General features: G+C 36.2%; 2 protein-coding genes and 1 long non-coding RNA gene across 7 annotated transcripts; 1 reads left to right on the top strand and 2 right to left on the bottom strand.

The window, feature by feature from the left end:
• Window positions 1-343: 343 nt before the first annotated feature.
• On the bottom strand, window positions 344-5,408 carry LOC148916994 (GABA transporter 1-like). 3 transcript variants are annotated; one of them, XM_089053610.1, is made up of 7 exons: window positions 5,243-5,408; window positions 3,248-3,478; window positions 2,882-2,979; window positions 2,544-2,730; window positions 2,254-2,384; window positions 1,358-1,591; window positions 344-910 (listed from the first exon to the last, which is right to left on the bottom strand). In XM_089053610.1, exons 1-7 carry the CDS (start codon window positions 5,367-5,369, stop codon window positions 530-532), a joined length of 1,389 nt encoding a protein of 462 aa, XP_088909736.1. In that variant the 5' UTR covers window positions 5,370-5,408; the 3' UTR covers window positions 344-529. The 3 variants fall into 3 exon arrangements, with proteins under 3 accessions (XP_088909736.1, XP_088909737.1, XP_088909738.1); XM_089053611.1 differs by having other exon boundaries at window positions 5,049-5,382; XM_089053612.1 differs by lacking the exon at window positions 5,243-5,408 and adding an exon at window positions 4,229-5,032.
• A 2,556-nt stretch (window positions 5,409-7,964) lies between these two features.
• Window positions 7,965-10,159, bottom strand: LOC103331196 (OVARIAN TUMOR DOMAIN-containing deubiquitinating enzyme 5-like). 3 transcript variants are annotated; one of them, XM_089052783.1, is made up of 3 exons: window positions 9,915-10,159; window positions 9,504-9,688; window positions 7,965-9,200 (listed from the first exon to the last, which is right to left on the bottom strand). In XM_089052783.1, exons 2-3 carry the CDS (start codon window positions 9,593-9,595, stop codon window positions 8,330-8,332), a joined length of 963 nt encoding a protein of 320 aa, XP_088908909.1. In that variant the 5' UTR covers window positions 9,596-9,688; window positions 9,915-10,159; the 3' UTR covers window positions 7,965-8,329. The 3 variants fall into 3 exon arrangements, with proteins under 3 accessions (XP_088908909.1, XP_008232027.2, XP_088908911.1); XM_008233805.3 differs by having other exon boundaries at window positions 9,504-9,605; XM_089052785.1 differs by lacking the exon at window positions 9,915-10,159 and having other exon boundaries at window positions 9,504-9,731.
• A 256-nt stretch (window positions 10,160-10,415) lies between these two features.
• LOC148916993 (uncharacterized) lies at window positions 10,416-13,047 on the top strand. Its single transcript, XR_016127131.1, has 2 exons — window positions 10,416-10,695; window positions 12,825-13,047. It is a non-coding gene; the product is annotated as an uncharacterized LOC148916993 (long non-coding RNA).
• The last annotated feature ends 2,418 nt before the right edge of the window (window positions 13,048-15,465 follow it).

Genomic DNA, 15,465 nt, shown 5'->3' with positions numbered 1-15,465 from the left:
GGAGTAGAAGAAGAAGAGTCAGTGACATCTGACATGGTGATAGATAGTGGCGGCAGCAAAAGATTAGGTGACGATGACGACAGTAAGAGATATAAGACAGCACAGGCATAGGTGTATAGGCTAGGTGCAACGGAAATATGTATTTTTAGAATTAGGGTTTTGATGTTGTAGAGACAGATCGGAACCCGCTCTGATACCAACTCAAAATAATTAGGGTTTAAAACTGATATATTTATTCTTCTCTCAAGGAGGAATATATATATATATATATATATATTACATACAGAGTGGTTACAAATAAGAAATATGTACAAAATCTCATAATTCTACTCAAATTAGATAATTACAATAAAACAGAAATTATATTCCTAATAGGAACGTTGACTCACGCCAACAATGTCAAGTATTAAGAAGGGTGGTAAGCATACACTTTAAGTTAAAGTGACAGCAAAAATATTTCCCTATCTAAAAGACTCCGAATTTTCATTTATAGATATTGAAAGGAGATACGTACTGTTTCCACTATTTTTTACATGTTAGCAAATAAGCGATATGTTTTGGCATCAAGAACTATTTGTCGAACAGATCCCACTGCCCCTACCCCGACCAACAAGAAGGAAACTCCTGCTATCAATGTGTTCACCCAAAAAATAAGGCTCTGTTTGGAGGGTTTGAAAGTTACGTTGTAGAAAATCATTGGCAAAATGAAGTCTAGAGGAATGCATCCAAATGCCCCAAACAAGGCCATGATATCTGCAAAGAAAGGCAACATTGCAGCAAATATTGTAGCTACCACGACGGACAGTGACCGGAGAATCAATCTCGGCACAACATTACGGATGGAAAATTGAGGCATCTTTGGGTCTGCAAATTTTTTCTCAAACACTTCATTTGTTGGCTGCAAGTAAACCTACAGATAGACAGACTCATGTTAGTCTTGTGGAATAAGATGCATGGAGCTTCTAAAAGCACTCAAGCATTTGATCAGTGCACCCATCACCCACAAATATATCCAAACTTCCAATTATACTCCTAAATTTATCGATCAAAGAAATTAAATAATCCTAAATCCTAATTTATGTGAAGGAAAATTTAAACTTGAGAGTAAAAGACAGACTTACTGCCCTGACCAACTGACCTAACCCACGTGTAATATGCTTTTTTATTGGTTTTAAGATGCACATATGTTAAGGGTCTAAACATGTTGGTTAGCGTTTGGGTTTCTTGTGGGCTTAAAAGTCTACCCAGAAAAGTCCATTTTAAAATTAATTTTTTATAATTGGAAAAGTAATTAGTAAGGTTATTTTGGGCTTTTGGATAAGAAATGTTGAAGCTATAGCTTTTCTGTTTGTCTTACCACTGTGACAGCAGAAACTTGCAAAAGAGTGAAGACATTGGTCATGAGCAAAAACCAGGTAGGCAGTAAAGGCTTCTCATCACCCATAAAATTAGTAAGAACTGTTCCCATTGCTTGATTGCCAAACGCCCAGTACCCAGAGATTGCCACACTGAAATATGTTGTCACTATCACACTATAGCAAACACATAGGCCTTTGAACATCTTGCCTTTTACCGGAGGAGCTAAAGTTGCCTGCAAGTTTGATACATCTTTAGCCCATTGAATTCAAATATAGAAATAATTGATTGATTTCTTAGCTCATTATCTTTCAATTAAAGAAATAATTGATTGTCGTTATGGCAATGTTGTTTTCTTGGAAAACAATCTAACCTACTCTATTATCAAACTGTTATTCTGGCCATATATATATACAAGAGCGCACAAGCGCTAACCAGTAAGTTCATATGCCGCTAGTTACTCGTTTGGGACTACTCCACAATGTAAAGTCATAATCCTAACTTTTTAATACTTCATTCAATGGTCACCCTTGTGAAATTTCATCCAAATGAAAGATTGATCGTTCAACCACTTGATTATTACTGCGGTTATTTACTTGTTTATAAAAAACATTGTGTTCGCTTCTTTATTTAGTTACACTTAGATAATTAATATCTATCAATGATCACCTAATTAAAAAGTGAAAATGATTCGGATCATGAAATAAATTATGGTGTGGGCCAAAACTTATGAATATGTCCGTATTAACATGATAAATAATTTTTGTACACCACCATGTGATCACACGAACAATCTCACAAATTTTTCTTTGATTGTTTGACAAGAAAACATTTTTCTAGTTTCAATTCATGAGCTACAATTTAAGCAAGTAAATGAATGAAAAATAGGTCAAATACCTGTATTTCAGGAATTATTCCACTTGCATATGTAGTAGCGATGATTGAAATGGCATTGAAGATACCAAAATTGCGGTCTTTTGCACTTCCTTTCACGGTATAGTCCCTTACAGGAGCCTTATTAGAATGTCCTGCAAAAGAAAAAAAAAATGTATATTTTCTTGAAAATTAGTTTTCACTTTTTTGAAAACAGAAAACGAAAAATTATTACCAAACATGTTTTCAGCTTTTAGAAAAAGTGATGAGAAAAATTAAAAATGAAATGATTATCAAATATGCCCTAATAATACCAATGTATATAGAACCAGCCATGACGCAAGCGCTGTATGCAAGGGAAAGGATAAGAGATACAAGGTTTATGTGCCTTAGGGAGTGGAAGGATGGCATTTGAGCCAAAAATAGTGTCACGCCTCCAAACATAGTTATGAATTGGTAGAGCTTCATTTTCCCATCTGGGTTGGATAGCAGGTAAATAAACTGCCAAAGAAACCCAAGAAAAGACAATTATATATTAAGTTTATACATAAATCTACCAAGTTCACTACCATAAAGTAGAAGTGTAGACATGAGGTATATACTAAAAAATGTACCAAAGTGTACTAATGACAAATCTAGGGGGCACACTAACCTTAAGGCTCTGCCCTCCAAGTAGAGTGCAAGCAATAACAGCACCATAACATATCCCAAATTGCAAAGGACCAACAAAATATTTGCCCCATCCAGGACCTGGCAACACATGAAATTAACCACATGCATAAATATATATAGTCTCATTTTATAGAGGGATCCCTCAAATAGACATTATGTGGGATCCGCTATGAATTCCACTTCAACGATTCAAACCGTTTATGTTTTAAGTCTTCGTTCATAGATATCTTTAGAAGAAAAAAATATATATAAAAATTGGAAACTATTGAGGCATCTAGTTGTTATCAACAAAATCGACATACACGATATTGTTTCAAGAAAACACTAAAATAACAATTACACTCACCTAAAATGTCTCTGGCCATGTCTCGAAAGCGAAGCTGACGATGTCCAAGCTTTTCTTGGTGCTCCAAAACCAGAGATAAAAGATTGTAGGAATAGAAAGTGACCAAACCAGCCAAGGCAAGGCAAATGAGTCCTCCAACCCAGCCTAGCAAGTTGAGAGCAAAGGGAAGACTTAGAAGCACGGGAGCCACTATGGATGTCGTCAAGTGATACCCACAATGCAACCACGACCCTATACCACAAATCAAACCACCCACATACAAAACATTTAGAGACGGAGAAGTAGATAAATACATCTTATAAGTATATCTCTATCTCATAGAGCTTTGAACATTTGCCAATTTGTATTTTGGTCCGTCAAATTTAAGGAGCTAAACAGCCAATTTTAAAGTTTGAGGATCAAAATGTAACGAGTATAAGTTCAGGGACCATTATTCTTGAAAACTCCAGCGGACTCGACTTGAAATGACAATTTTACCTCTAAATTTGACGGAAAATGTAACAAATATGACGACATATGACGACAGGATCAACAGTAAGAGAGGAAATGAAATTAAGTTGGAAGACCAAAATGCAAATTGGCCATAAAGTTAAGAATTATTACTCCTAAAAAGCCCAAAAAAGAAAAGGAAAGAGAAAATAGAACCCTAGTACTGAAAGCTCCGGCATAAAGTAAAAAGAAAATCAAATGAAAATACCCGCAGGATGACTCAAAATGCCTCGAGGAGAGTGAATAAGCCAATTTAAGATTCTAATCAAATAAATAAAAATAAACTTCGGTAGCAGGATTGATATGGCTTATCAATCCTGTAACGTGCTGGGCATAAAATAAAAGACCACGCACAGAATTATTTTACGTGGTAAAACCCCACCTCTGGGGAAAATCCACGGGACTCCTCAGTCCAACACAAATCCACTATAGAACGATGATTACAAGAAGTACTCACACACTTATCCTAGACACATTCTAGATAATGTTTACCGACTTCTTCGTAACTCAACTTCTGTCACGGAATGATCTTCGACACTCCTTATGTTGAACGCAATACTGGCCACGATTGCTTCAAGCTCACCGGAGGAAAACCGCCACCACGGTCTTGGTGCCCTCAACCGTATGAGTCACCGACATGCATATGAATGCAATATGAATGATTAAAGTGTTTGATAAATCACCAAGTAAACATTGAACACTTGATGATTTATCTCAAATATACGCACAGCAGCTTTTCTTAGAATTCTATATGCTCAGAACAAATATCTCAAAAGCTATATATGTGAAAATAAAGACCCCCAATTTATTCAAAGCAGGTTCTCTCTAGTAAGAGAGAAACCCAATAGTCCAACAATTCTATTCCAATGTGATTGTCAAGCTTGATCCAATATGGACTCAAGTCAATCACGTCAAAACCAAGACACACTACCATGCAATTAAGAATGATAACTTTGATTCAATATCAACTACCTATAAGGACGCCAAACATGAGACTACAAATAGTATCAATCATGAATATCATATTTGATCTAGTGTGGACTCTAAATGATAATGCCAAACAACCAATCTTTGTGCGAGAAACAATATCTCCTAAAACAAACTAATTTGACCAATCAAGTAGGAGATGAGCAACGTGCAAGTCATAACGGGAAAAGATAAAACTTAAATCAAAATAGAGTCCAACTAGGAAAGTAATCTCAAGAGATAAAATCTAATCCTATTAAAAATAAGATCAAGATAAAAATACTTTGAGTGAAAATAACTCCAATTAGAAATCTTATAATGAATGCATGATTATGTCATGATTTACCTGAAATCAGTTTTTCATACCGGTCAAGTCATGCTTCAGAAACTTGGGATTGAATGTGTTGCGCCAAAACGTCTAGTAAACGATATTCACACACTAACTCCCAACCTATGCTAGAGTCTAGGAAATGACAATACAATTTTCGTACTAACATCAAACAATATCATATCATGTTCTAAGTTCTAAGCACCAATAACCTTGAGATTTGAGGACGAACAAGGCTCCGGCATCAAGCTCTTTTGGAGGGTTGGCAACCACACCGTTTTCCTTGTGAACACTTGCAGTTGCAGATACTTCCATCAAGTTTGGAGCCACCGTTCCCATCTCTCTCTCTCTCTCTCTCTCAGTGAATGCCGTGACACATATAAGTATATCCAGTACTTGGGGACTGGTGAGAGCAGTGACACGTAAGTATATCCAGTGCTTGGGGACTGGTGAGAGCAGTGACACGTAAGTATATCCAGTACTTGGGGACTGGTGAGAGCAGTGACACGTAAGTATATCCAGTGCTTGGGGACTGGTGAGAGCAGTGACACGTAAGTATATCCAGTGCTTGCTTGGGGACTGGTGAGAGCAGTGACACGTAAGTATATCCAGTGCTTGGGGACTGGTGAGAGGATAAGAAAGGGATAGCCATGCCCAAGTCAAAATCAACCATACACTTTGGACTGTTGGATGCTAAAGTTAAGATAAATAAATAAAATGAAGAAATATATACACCATAAGAAATGATATATAAAAGCTAGATGCATTTGCACGACGACGGCATATTGGAAAGAGGCGTTCTTATTTCAAAAACTGTTTTAGACAAGTCAAGAAAGCCGTCCGCCAACGGCATATTATACTAGGATACAATTTGGTTACTATCTTTATGTAGAATATGTGCTTCTTGGTCAAATGATGGGCTATCCTAAAGCGACAATGGATTAAGATATCTCTGTTTGGCAGTGCGCATGCTTATTTAATTTACTGTCAGAAAATGCATTTTTGTTTAACACTAGAGTCAAATGATGTTTTCTCCTCAGATTATATGTAGATGTTATCAATTCTGCCGTCAAATAGAGTCACTTGTTGAACACATGAGTCACCTTTAAGGGACCTCTTCGTTATTTCACGCCTCATTTTAGTAAGTTACGTTCTCAATACTTGACTTTCTTTTGACGAAATTTAAGGGCACTTTTTGTAAAAAAAATATGGCATGATATGACTAAGAGGCCCTCAAAAGGTTCAACACGTAATTTTATTTGATGGTATCTTAGATAAAATTGCTTAGAGATATGATCGTGAGTAGATTGACCAGTTTTGTAAGGCTAAACAAAAATTCTGTAGCGATAATTTTACAGTGCGTTTTTGGTCTGAGTTTATTTTGTCTATTTATGGTCTCAAAAGTCATAACAGTGACGATTAAATAGGGACCTGAAAGCAATCATTTTACAGTGCCTCACCCAAGTGTGGTGTGGGTTTGTTTCATGTTTTCGCTATATGAAGAAACAACTACGTACAATTTACATGGAGAGGTTTGAGATCCTAAAGCAATGTATACTTATTTAATTTACTGTGAGAAAATGCGTTTTTGTTTAACATTAGAGTCAAATGATGTTTTTCCTCATATATATATGTAGATATTATCAATTCCCCCTTCCCCCTCCCTTCTCGGAACTATATAAAACTGGTCAATCTACTCTCACAATCATAGTCCTGACAATTCCAATTAATAAGATGCCGTCAAATAAAATCAAGTGTTGAACACATGAGTCACTTTTAAGGGCCTCTTTGTCATTTCATTCCTCTTTTTAGTAAGTCACGTTCTCAACACTTTACTTTCTTTTGACGAAATTTAAAAGCATTTTTTGTAAAAAATATGACATGATATGACCAAGAGGACCTTAAAAGTTTCAACATGTGATTTTATTTGATGGTATCTTAGACAAAATATCTTTGGACTGGCCTAAGTGAGTTCAATTTCAGAGGACACGTTTTGTAAAAAATATGACATGATATGACCAAGAGGAGCTCAAAATGTTCAACATGTGATTTTATTTGATGGTATCTTGGACAAAATATCTTCGAACTGGCCTAAGCGAGTTCAATTTCAGACTCTCTTGTTGTTATTTGGCTTGATGCTCTTGATTTTGTAAACTTTGCCATTTGATTTTGCATTTTCTTGCATAGCTTCTCTAATTCCATGACCTTCCACCTTGCAAATGTGCTCTAAGTTTCTCATTGTCAGCCGAGAGATCGAATTTATCAGCATAAACCACATGTTGTTCATTGGCATTAAATTTCCTTTCCCCATTTCTAACCTCATTTGCACTACATACACCAACGACAAAGCATAAACAGCGTCATATAAATAATCTTCAAAAGAGACTCAATATATTTTTTGGTCGAAAGGGTGGGTGGTGATTTTCTCACTTTCATTTTATTCACTTTCACTCCCTTTTGTCTTTTTAATACTTTTTACTATAAATAAAAAGGAGTCTAAGTGAACAAAAGAGGAGTGATAAAATACAATTTAAAAAAAATGGAGTATAATGTAAGTGGATAAAAAAGGAGTAGGAAAATCAATACCCTTTTTTAAAACGTTCTATTTTTTTATAGAATCAAAATTTAACAAGAATAAAGGTTATGCAGTGGAGCAGTAGAGTGCAGATCAAACCCACAAAACCAAAAAAAAAAAAAATTCCTGAAAAAACAAAGTAGTTCTTGCATATTTAGCTGTGACAGTAATCTGACTGAAAAGGAGTCCAGTACCTTGGGAGTTGATGAGAAAAAGTGCCAAATAGAGACCATAACAAATTTTCAACACATGACACTAATGAGTCATACCTGCTTTGATGTCAACCGCTGCAACCTTCACAACTATTATATAACCATCCAAAAGGAAAAGAAGAAACTAATAGAGATACAATGATAAAATTACAAAAACAAGACTTTGTTCCCTTCCTTATTTCATTCCCTTTTCATTACAACTTTCCATGACATTCCATTCCTTTCAAAACTCCCAGAATAATACAATAATCAGGAACAAACCGCCAATTACAGATTTGACAGCATTGAACATTGCTTCTAAAGCATCTGGATTACTAAACTTTTGGCTACAAAACTTAGTCCAGAAAATTTAGAAAACTTAAAGGGAGAACCAATCTGAATATAACCAGTCTACTGTAGTATCAATAATTAATGTAGAGCTCAAAACGTGCCTGTTCACACCACAAATTACAAACCAAGTGATGAGCAAACCAAGTGTGTTTTTGTCGTGGATTGCGGCACCTGTTCAATGATCATATTCGGACCACAGAATTATAGTGCTCACCAAGCCCAAATGCATGCTTATGGTACGACAACATAATACTCGAATCAGAAGAACCAGTACTGCTTCTATCAGATTTGTACTCCTTGCCCATCTCCACATCAGGGAAGGATCCTGAGTATATCATGATACACTTTTTGAGGCAGTGAGTTAAAGCACCAAGCTCTAGCTGTCCTCCCCATGCCGCTGTTGACTCCACTTCTTTACAGTAGTTCTCAAACCTCTCTGCAAGTGAATCCCCAGAATCTCCATCTACTGGATTCTCTGACAAGAAAAATGGGAGAAAATCAGACGCATGCTTCCTCATATAAGCAGCCACCATTTCCCGAAGCTCTTGGTACGTGTACGGTGATGAACCTCCAGAAAGATGGGCCAGCTGATCCTGGATAGCTCGGTAGAGGCAATGACCATCGGGCTTTATTTCATTAATGGTCAAACCAAGCGGTTCAAGCTTTTTCGCTAGTTTCTCATTCTCAATCAATCGATCACTTACTAGGTTGCTCTGCTCTTCTTGAATTCTTTGCTCCCTAGCTGCATCTTGCTGAGCCCTTTTGTCCCGCCTCTTTGAACTCTTGCTGGGCTTTGCTTGGTCAGGTTGACTGGTGACAGAAACACCAGCTATAGCTTTCACTAAATTGTCAAGTTTGGCTTTCTCAGTTCCATTACTAGTGCTATAGCCTAATGAAGCAAGTTCTTCAGCATGTTTTTGTTTAAGCTTAGCAGAAAGCCGAGAAATCTCTTCCTCCACCTGCTTTTTCTTAGCTTTTTGTTCAGCCTTGCTCCCTTTGGCAGCTGCCTTCTTCATTTCAGTTTCCTTGTCCTGAAGTTTTGATATCTCTTTCCTGTATAAGCAGACATGTCAAAGGGGAATAACAGAACTATCTATGGGAAAGTTAACAAGGTCGACCTAAACAATTTTAAGGCACCAGCCTCAATGAACATACAATAAATCGCCATTCTTGTTATATCAACCACCTCTTGGAGAACATGAAAATGCATCACCAACGTAATTTCATCAATGCAAATATATAGAAGTTAAACTGATCTTATTTGCACTACCAATGTAACCACCAGCCAAATACAACATCATAAGAATACGTAGAAGATAACAACTGATAAAAATGCAGACATGATGAACAAACAACCTGTGCCTTGAAAGCATTTCATCGCGAGTTTCCCGTGTATTTTCAGATGATTTGTCTGACATTGTTTCAGATACTTCTTGGGCATCCTCCATTTGAGCAACCCTTAAAGCCACGTTGAAAAGTAGTAGTATTATTATCCATCAGGAAGATCATAAAGTTTCCCACTTACTGGCCTAACCCAACATCTAATAAAAGAAGAAAGTATGAAATTTTCATGACTAAACCAAATCCAAACATGAAAGATAACACCACGATATACAAGGACCAAGAGCTAATTTCACAATTAAAAAAACTCAAAATTAAGACTCTGTTTCGGTTCACGGATTTGAACCAACGATTTGGGCATGCTGAGACTATGAATCTGAAATTCCAAATTTATTTTAGCTGATATGTAGAACGAAATCTACTTACCTGAGAGTCCTAATAAAATTTGATTAGCCTTTGCAGACAGCCGTTGATGACCCTGGTTGACCGGCGACGTCTGGGAGTTTGAGAGAGAAACAGAGTGTGAGAGATGAGAGATAAGAGATCACAGTTTGGGTTAGGGTTTCAGTTCGAGATATGGGCTGACGAAATGAAAATTAGGTATTACGGCTGAAACTGAGAGTTTGAGAGAGTCTAGAGAGGTGATGGTGGTATGAGATAAAAGAGTGACAGAGAATAGTAGGGGAAAAACATGCTACAAATTATATATATACTAAAGCCCAATGCAACCAGATACTATTCATAAGCACTGTTCCTTGAACAGTGAACTGCCATAAAACCCCCTGTTTCACTGTTGGACAGCCTTATATTTTCCCAACCCTACAGTAAATTGTCGATTTTGCCCTTTTTAAAATTTTCCTTGATGTTCCCTTTTTGCCCTTCTCTCTTTGGATGCTAACTCTTCTCACTGTTGCTTTTCTACAGATCGATCGTTTGTTTCCAACGAGTTTGGTTAGGCTGGTTGGGGGGCAGCCATGGGATGCAAGAGTTCGATCTTCGGGATTCGTTTGAAGCGTTGATTTCCATTTGGGATGGCGCTTTGCAAATCTCACCGTTCGCTTAGTCTTCATCTCATCTCTCCTGTCGTTGGTTCAGCCATTCCAAAGTTCATCTGAGAGATTTTCAATTTGCGAGTTTTTTCATCCTCTGTCCAACGTTCGTCTGATAGCTTTTCGATTTGGCGAGTTCTTCCATCGTTTCTCTTCAGGTTTGCATCTCCTCAACTTTTTAATGGATTAATGATTTCCTGATGGGTTTCTGAGCATACTCTCGCGTCCCTTGATTTCTTGGCCGAATTGATTATGCTGAGTATGTTGGTGATTACAATATCTTGGACATGGTTTTCTTTTGTTTATTGTAATAAAACAGAAGCAGAAAACCATGTTCAAAAAACATCAATTTCTAGGGTTAGGGTTTTCGTTTCATTCTCAGATGATTTGATGGGCAACACGATTTGTTCAGGATGACTCTGCATGTATATTTTTTCTGATTAATTGAGGGTCGAGATTATGAATGAGAACTGTCAGATGGGTTTTTGAAATTCTCCATTTTTTACTTTACAGGAAGAAATGGAAAATTGTTATTGATTATATTAGTATAAATTGTTTAGGCACTGTCTTTCTGGGATTTTATTGCTTGCAGAATTTATTCTCTATGTTTTTCTTTTTGATTCATTGCAACTGAGGTATTTGAGCTATCTCAGCCTTTGATTGTTGTTTTTTTATCTGCTTTTGGTTGCTGTATCCTAAATATGGAGAAAAAAATTAATGATAAAACACAAGGAAAAAAGAAGTGAAGATTAATTAGGTTTCGACAAAATAGAAATTGGGAATGATTAACCAGCAACCATACTGATAAAGTGCCATCTTCCCTTCTTTCTGTACTCTTTAAGTTCTGCTCGCGTCAATCTTTTCACCATATGCTTTGAGACATAGCTATGTGGCTTAAACTTTGGTTTTCGTATATGAAAAATGTAGTTCTTGACTGCGAAGCTTCTGTATATGTCACAGGTTCTTAAATTCTATCCTAAATACCCTATGTTCAACTAGAAAGAAAGGTTTCCTTTTATCTTCTTGAAATAATTCATGTTTTAAAACCCATTTATCTAGATTGACTCTCAAGCATATGGTGTCTGGGGAAACATATGGTTTACTTTGTCAGTTCGATATGCTTGGTACCTAAGTTCTGAAAATTGTATGGCCGGATTGAGCAGGCATGCTGTAGAGTTCTTGCTTGAATGTGTGTGGTTTGTCCTTTAAAATTACAATTGAACATAATATCCTAGATATTAGGATTGCCGCAGGCTTATGTAGATCACAGTCTGTGCAACGATTCAATCCTGAGTGAGAGAGTGGTTTTGGGATTTTGATTGTGTAGGGTGACTTTTGATTGAGATGTTCGATTGAGTTGTCAGGACAAAGGGAATGTAAATCTAGATCAACGCTTACAGAAAATTAAAGTTATATACTGAAGTTTTTGGTTTATAGAATTAGAGAGGCTGAGAAAACAGAAATCATGCTACAATCTGTTATGTCTTTGGCCTGTCCAAGTTAGCATATATTAGATAAACTGTACATTGATATTTATCAAGCAGTTTAGAAAGTGTCACCTTATAAACAGGGCCAAATCCTCCCTCTCCCAGTTTATTCGCTACATTGAAGTTGTTTGTTGCAGCTAAAACTCTTTTTAAATTGAAGAGTGGTAGTTCTGCATCATTTTTCGCAGCTTCAGCTCTTTTTTGACTTATAGTCTCACTCATACAGCCTTCGTGCTCTCTGTTTCATTCTTATTATTAGAGCATTGGTTATTTGGAACACTAGAATATATAGTGTTCCAAACACATATATTAAAGCTAATGAACTAATCAACCAAAAACTGACGCATAAAAGCATTGTCAGGGACCAATGTAGCTTTTCATATTTGATTTTCAAGTCTATTGGTGCTCAGGGACCAATCTTGCTTCTGTTATTTATTGTGGTGCTAATTAATTAAACTCAAGTTATTTGTGCCTAATGAACCACTACTATAATATATATATGTTTGTGTGTCTATTTGTTTTTTGGTATATAAGCAGACTGCTGTCTTGCATACTACATGCTGAGGCTAATAGATAATTTTCATGAATTAGAACTTAATGACACAAGGAAAAAGAGATGTAGGAACTGTCTTTACTCACAATTAAGATGTCATTGTCCTCTGAATGAGTTTGAAAATAAACCAGTCTTTGCTTCATATCTTCATATTTTCATGTTTCCATTTGTTTGTATGAGTGTAACAAAGGAGGTGATTCTGTTGGGGTCCAAATTTTTTATATTTCTTTCATGTTTGTTTCAACAGGATTGAAACCCTTGCAAAGAACAAGAAAGACAGAAGCCACCTCTAAAGTAGAGACGACAAAAGATGGATCCCTTTCAACAGACATCAAAGCATAATAATCTCCTTCCACCACTCAATGGCATATAAAGCATGTTATTAGTGTATTTTTTTAACTTTGCTAAACAAAGCATGATGGCACTGTTTAGATTTCTATGTCTATATAAATAATACCATCTTCCCTGCATATTTTAACGACTTTGTACAAATTTCGCACAGTTTTAAAACCCGCAGTATCGCGCGGGTACCTTTGCTAGTACTACTACTATACCCCACATAACCACATTAAGCACAATTCCAAACAAAGCTAACGAAACCCTAAATTAACTTAAGTGCCTAAATGAACACTATCACTATCATCTGAAGAAGCGCTGTCGCGGTTTATACTCACCACCTTATATAGTCTTAAAGCGACAAAACTTATGATAGATCTAAGGAAAACATGGCTTTCAATGATCTAACTATGCATAAGAGCGAACAAATACGCCAAAACAACCATTACAAAGAACAATTGGGTGATTGGTGGAGTCTTTTTGTTAGAAGGCTTGACTATGTTGTTGGTTGTTGGACCACTAGAAATAAGGTGCATCAAGCCTTTGTGTACCCTATTTATGAGTTGGCAAGAACTAAGCCCAAAATACTCCGAAAGATAGAGGATCTTAGGGAGTGCTTTGTTTGGACTCCTTATTGGCTCCTTGAACTGGAAATGAAAATGAGATTCAATGGTTGAGACAAAATTAGAAAAGGACTTGGCATGAGAGGCATGAAGTGTGGGAGCTAAAGACCCACAAGTTTAGCAAATGAGAATGCATGTGTGTTCCCTTGGTGTTGGCTATTCTTGAGCTTGGGACTAAGGTTTTTAGGAGATTTTGGTGGTTAAAAACATTTTGACTATGGTGATGTAATGCATAGCTTGGGACTTTGAAGGTTATGGTGTTTATGGGTATGATTCTTAGAGAAGTTTATGAGTTCTGGAGATAGGAGGATGAAGTAAAGGCTTGAGGTTATGCTTATGTCTAGATTTTATAAGGAAGAAGGATTTCAATGATAGAAAGGTGAGAGAAACGTTTGAGTAGGTTATGGATGGGATGCTTGCAATAGCCAAGGGAAAGGGGTCAATGGTTGCTTGGATGCTTGCTGCTACCTAGAGAAGGGTCCCTTTGCCTGGGTTATGAATGCCAAATTATATAAGGCGAAGATCTTCCCTTATTTTCAATAGGTAAAAGTAGGTGTTGGAACCAGTGTATTTCCAACAAGTAAAAGAGAGCATTGAGACATGCTTATTTCCACTAGGTAAAACTATGTATCAAAAAATTGATTATTTCCTATGGGTAAAAGGAAGTGTTGAAAATATATTACTTCGAGCATGTAGGAAGTACTGGGAATGGCTTGTTGCCAATGGGTAATAGGAGCGACAAAAATGGCTTGTTTCCCATAGGTAATAGGAGGCGCCATAAAGTATCTCATTTGCTTACCCATATGAAAGAACTCCAAGTAATGGGCTTGGATTTTGGTGCTCTCTATTTTTTAGTTAAAATTTAGCTAAAAACCCACAAAAGTTATTTTAGGAGGTCTTTATAAAATTTGAACTTCAATCATGCTCCCTGGTTTAGGGAGCCATAAACATTATAATTATTTTTTAATTCAATGGAAATGGTCCATCTCTATAAATATATATATATATATATATATATAACTTTCTCATTGTTTAGGTTGTTAGAGTATTCACAATCACGCTCTCTATTTTTTAGTTAAGGGTAAATTACTCAAATAGTCCTTAAACTTATACCTGAATTACATTTTGGTCCTTCAATTAAATTATTCTTTCAAATGGTCCATCAACTCTATATTAATCACTCCATTGATCCCACCGTTACATTATGTTAATGTTACCATCAAATGTAAGGATAAAACCGTCCATAACCAGCCTATGTTCCCCAAATAGGTAATAAAGTGGTAATACATAAGTAATAAAGTGGTGATACATAGGTGATAAATGGGTGATACATAGGTCAAAAATCTTATTTGCCCCTACAAATGTAGCATGTGCTGCTCACATAACTAAATTTAACATAAAATGTAACGGTAGGATCAAAGCGCCTATTAATAAAGAGTTGGTGGACCATTTGAACGAATAATTTAGTTTAGGGACCAAAATGTAAATCGGGTACAAATTTGAGGACCATTTGACTAATTTACCCTTTTAGTTAAATTTTAGCTAAAAACATATAAAAGTTATTTTAGGAGCTCTCTATAAAATTTAAACTCCAATCATGCTCTCTAGTTTAGGAAGTCATAAATGCTATAACTCTTTTTTAATTGGTCCATCTCTATTTAAAAATAATATAAAAAATAGTTGACATTAATTAAAGGTTTGAAATACTCATTAAATAAAGCAGCTTTAAATTATAGGGAGCCACTAAAGGTATAGGGAGCATGGTTGGAGTTCCTAAAGGTATCCATAGATTTAGGAGTTCCTAAAGGTATCCATATTTTAGGAAGTGAATAGGGAGTATGGTTGGAGTTATATTTTTCCAATTCTTCTCTAAAATTTGTCTAAGGAGGTGGTTTAAGGAGTTCATTGTAGATGCTCTTAAATGATATA

The sequence above is a fragment of the Prunus mume genome, linkage group LG5 (genome assembly GCF_029339155.1).
Source record: "Prunus mume cultivar Tortuosa linkage group LG5, ASM2933915v1, whole genome shotgun sequence".
NCBI classification, from domain to species: Eukaryota; Viridiplantae; Streptophyta; class Magnoliopsida; order Rosales; family Rosaceae; genus Prunus; species Prunus mume.
This window is presented reverse-complemented; position numbering and strand designations above follow the sequence as displayed.

Bases quoted from the DNA above. Each gene is read 5' to 3' on its own strand.
- LOC103331196 (XM_089052783.1), bottom strand. From the start codon at position 9,595: ATGGAGGATGCCCAAGAAGTATCTGAAACAATGTCAGACAAATCATCT. The intron at 9,201-9,503 runs GTTGTTTGTTCA...CTGCTTATACAG, and splicing joins GAAATGCTTTCAAGGCACAG to GAAAGAGATATCAAAACTTC.
- LOC148916994 (XM_089053610.1), bottom strand. From the start codon at position 5,369: ATGGGAACGGTGGCTCCAAACTTGATGGAAGTATCTGCAACTGCAAGT. The intron at 2,731-2,881 runs GTTAGTGTGCCC...TTTCTTTGGCAG, and splicing joins TTGGAGGGCAGAGCCTTAAG to TTTATTTACCTGCTATCCAA. The intron at 2,385-2,543 runs GTATTATTAGGG...TTTCTTTTGCAG, and splicing joins GGCTGGTTCTATATACATTG to GACATTCTAATAAGGCTCCT.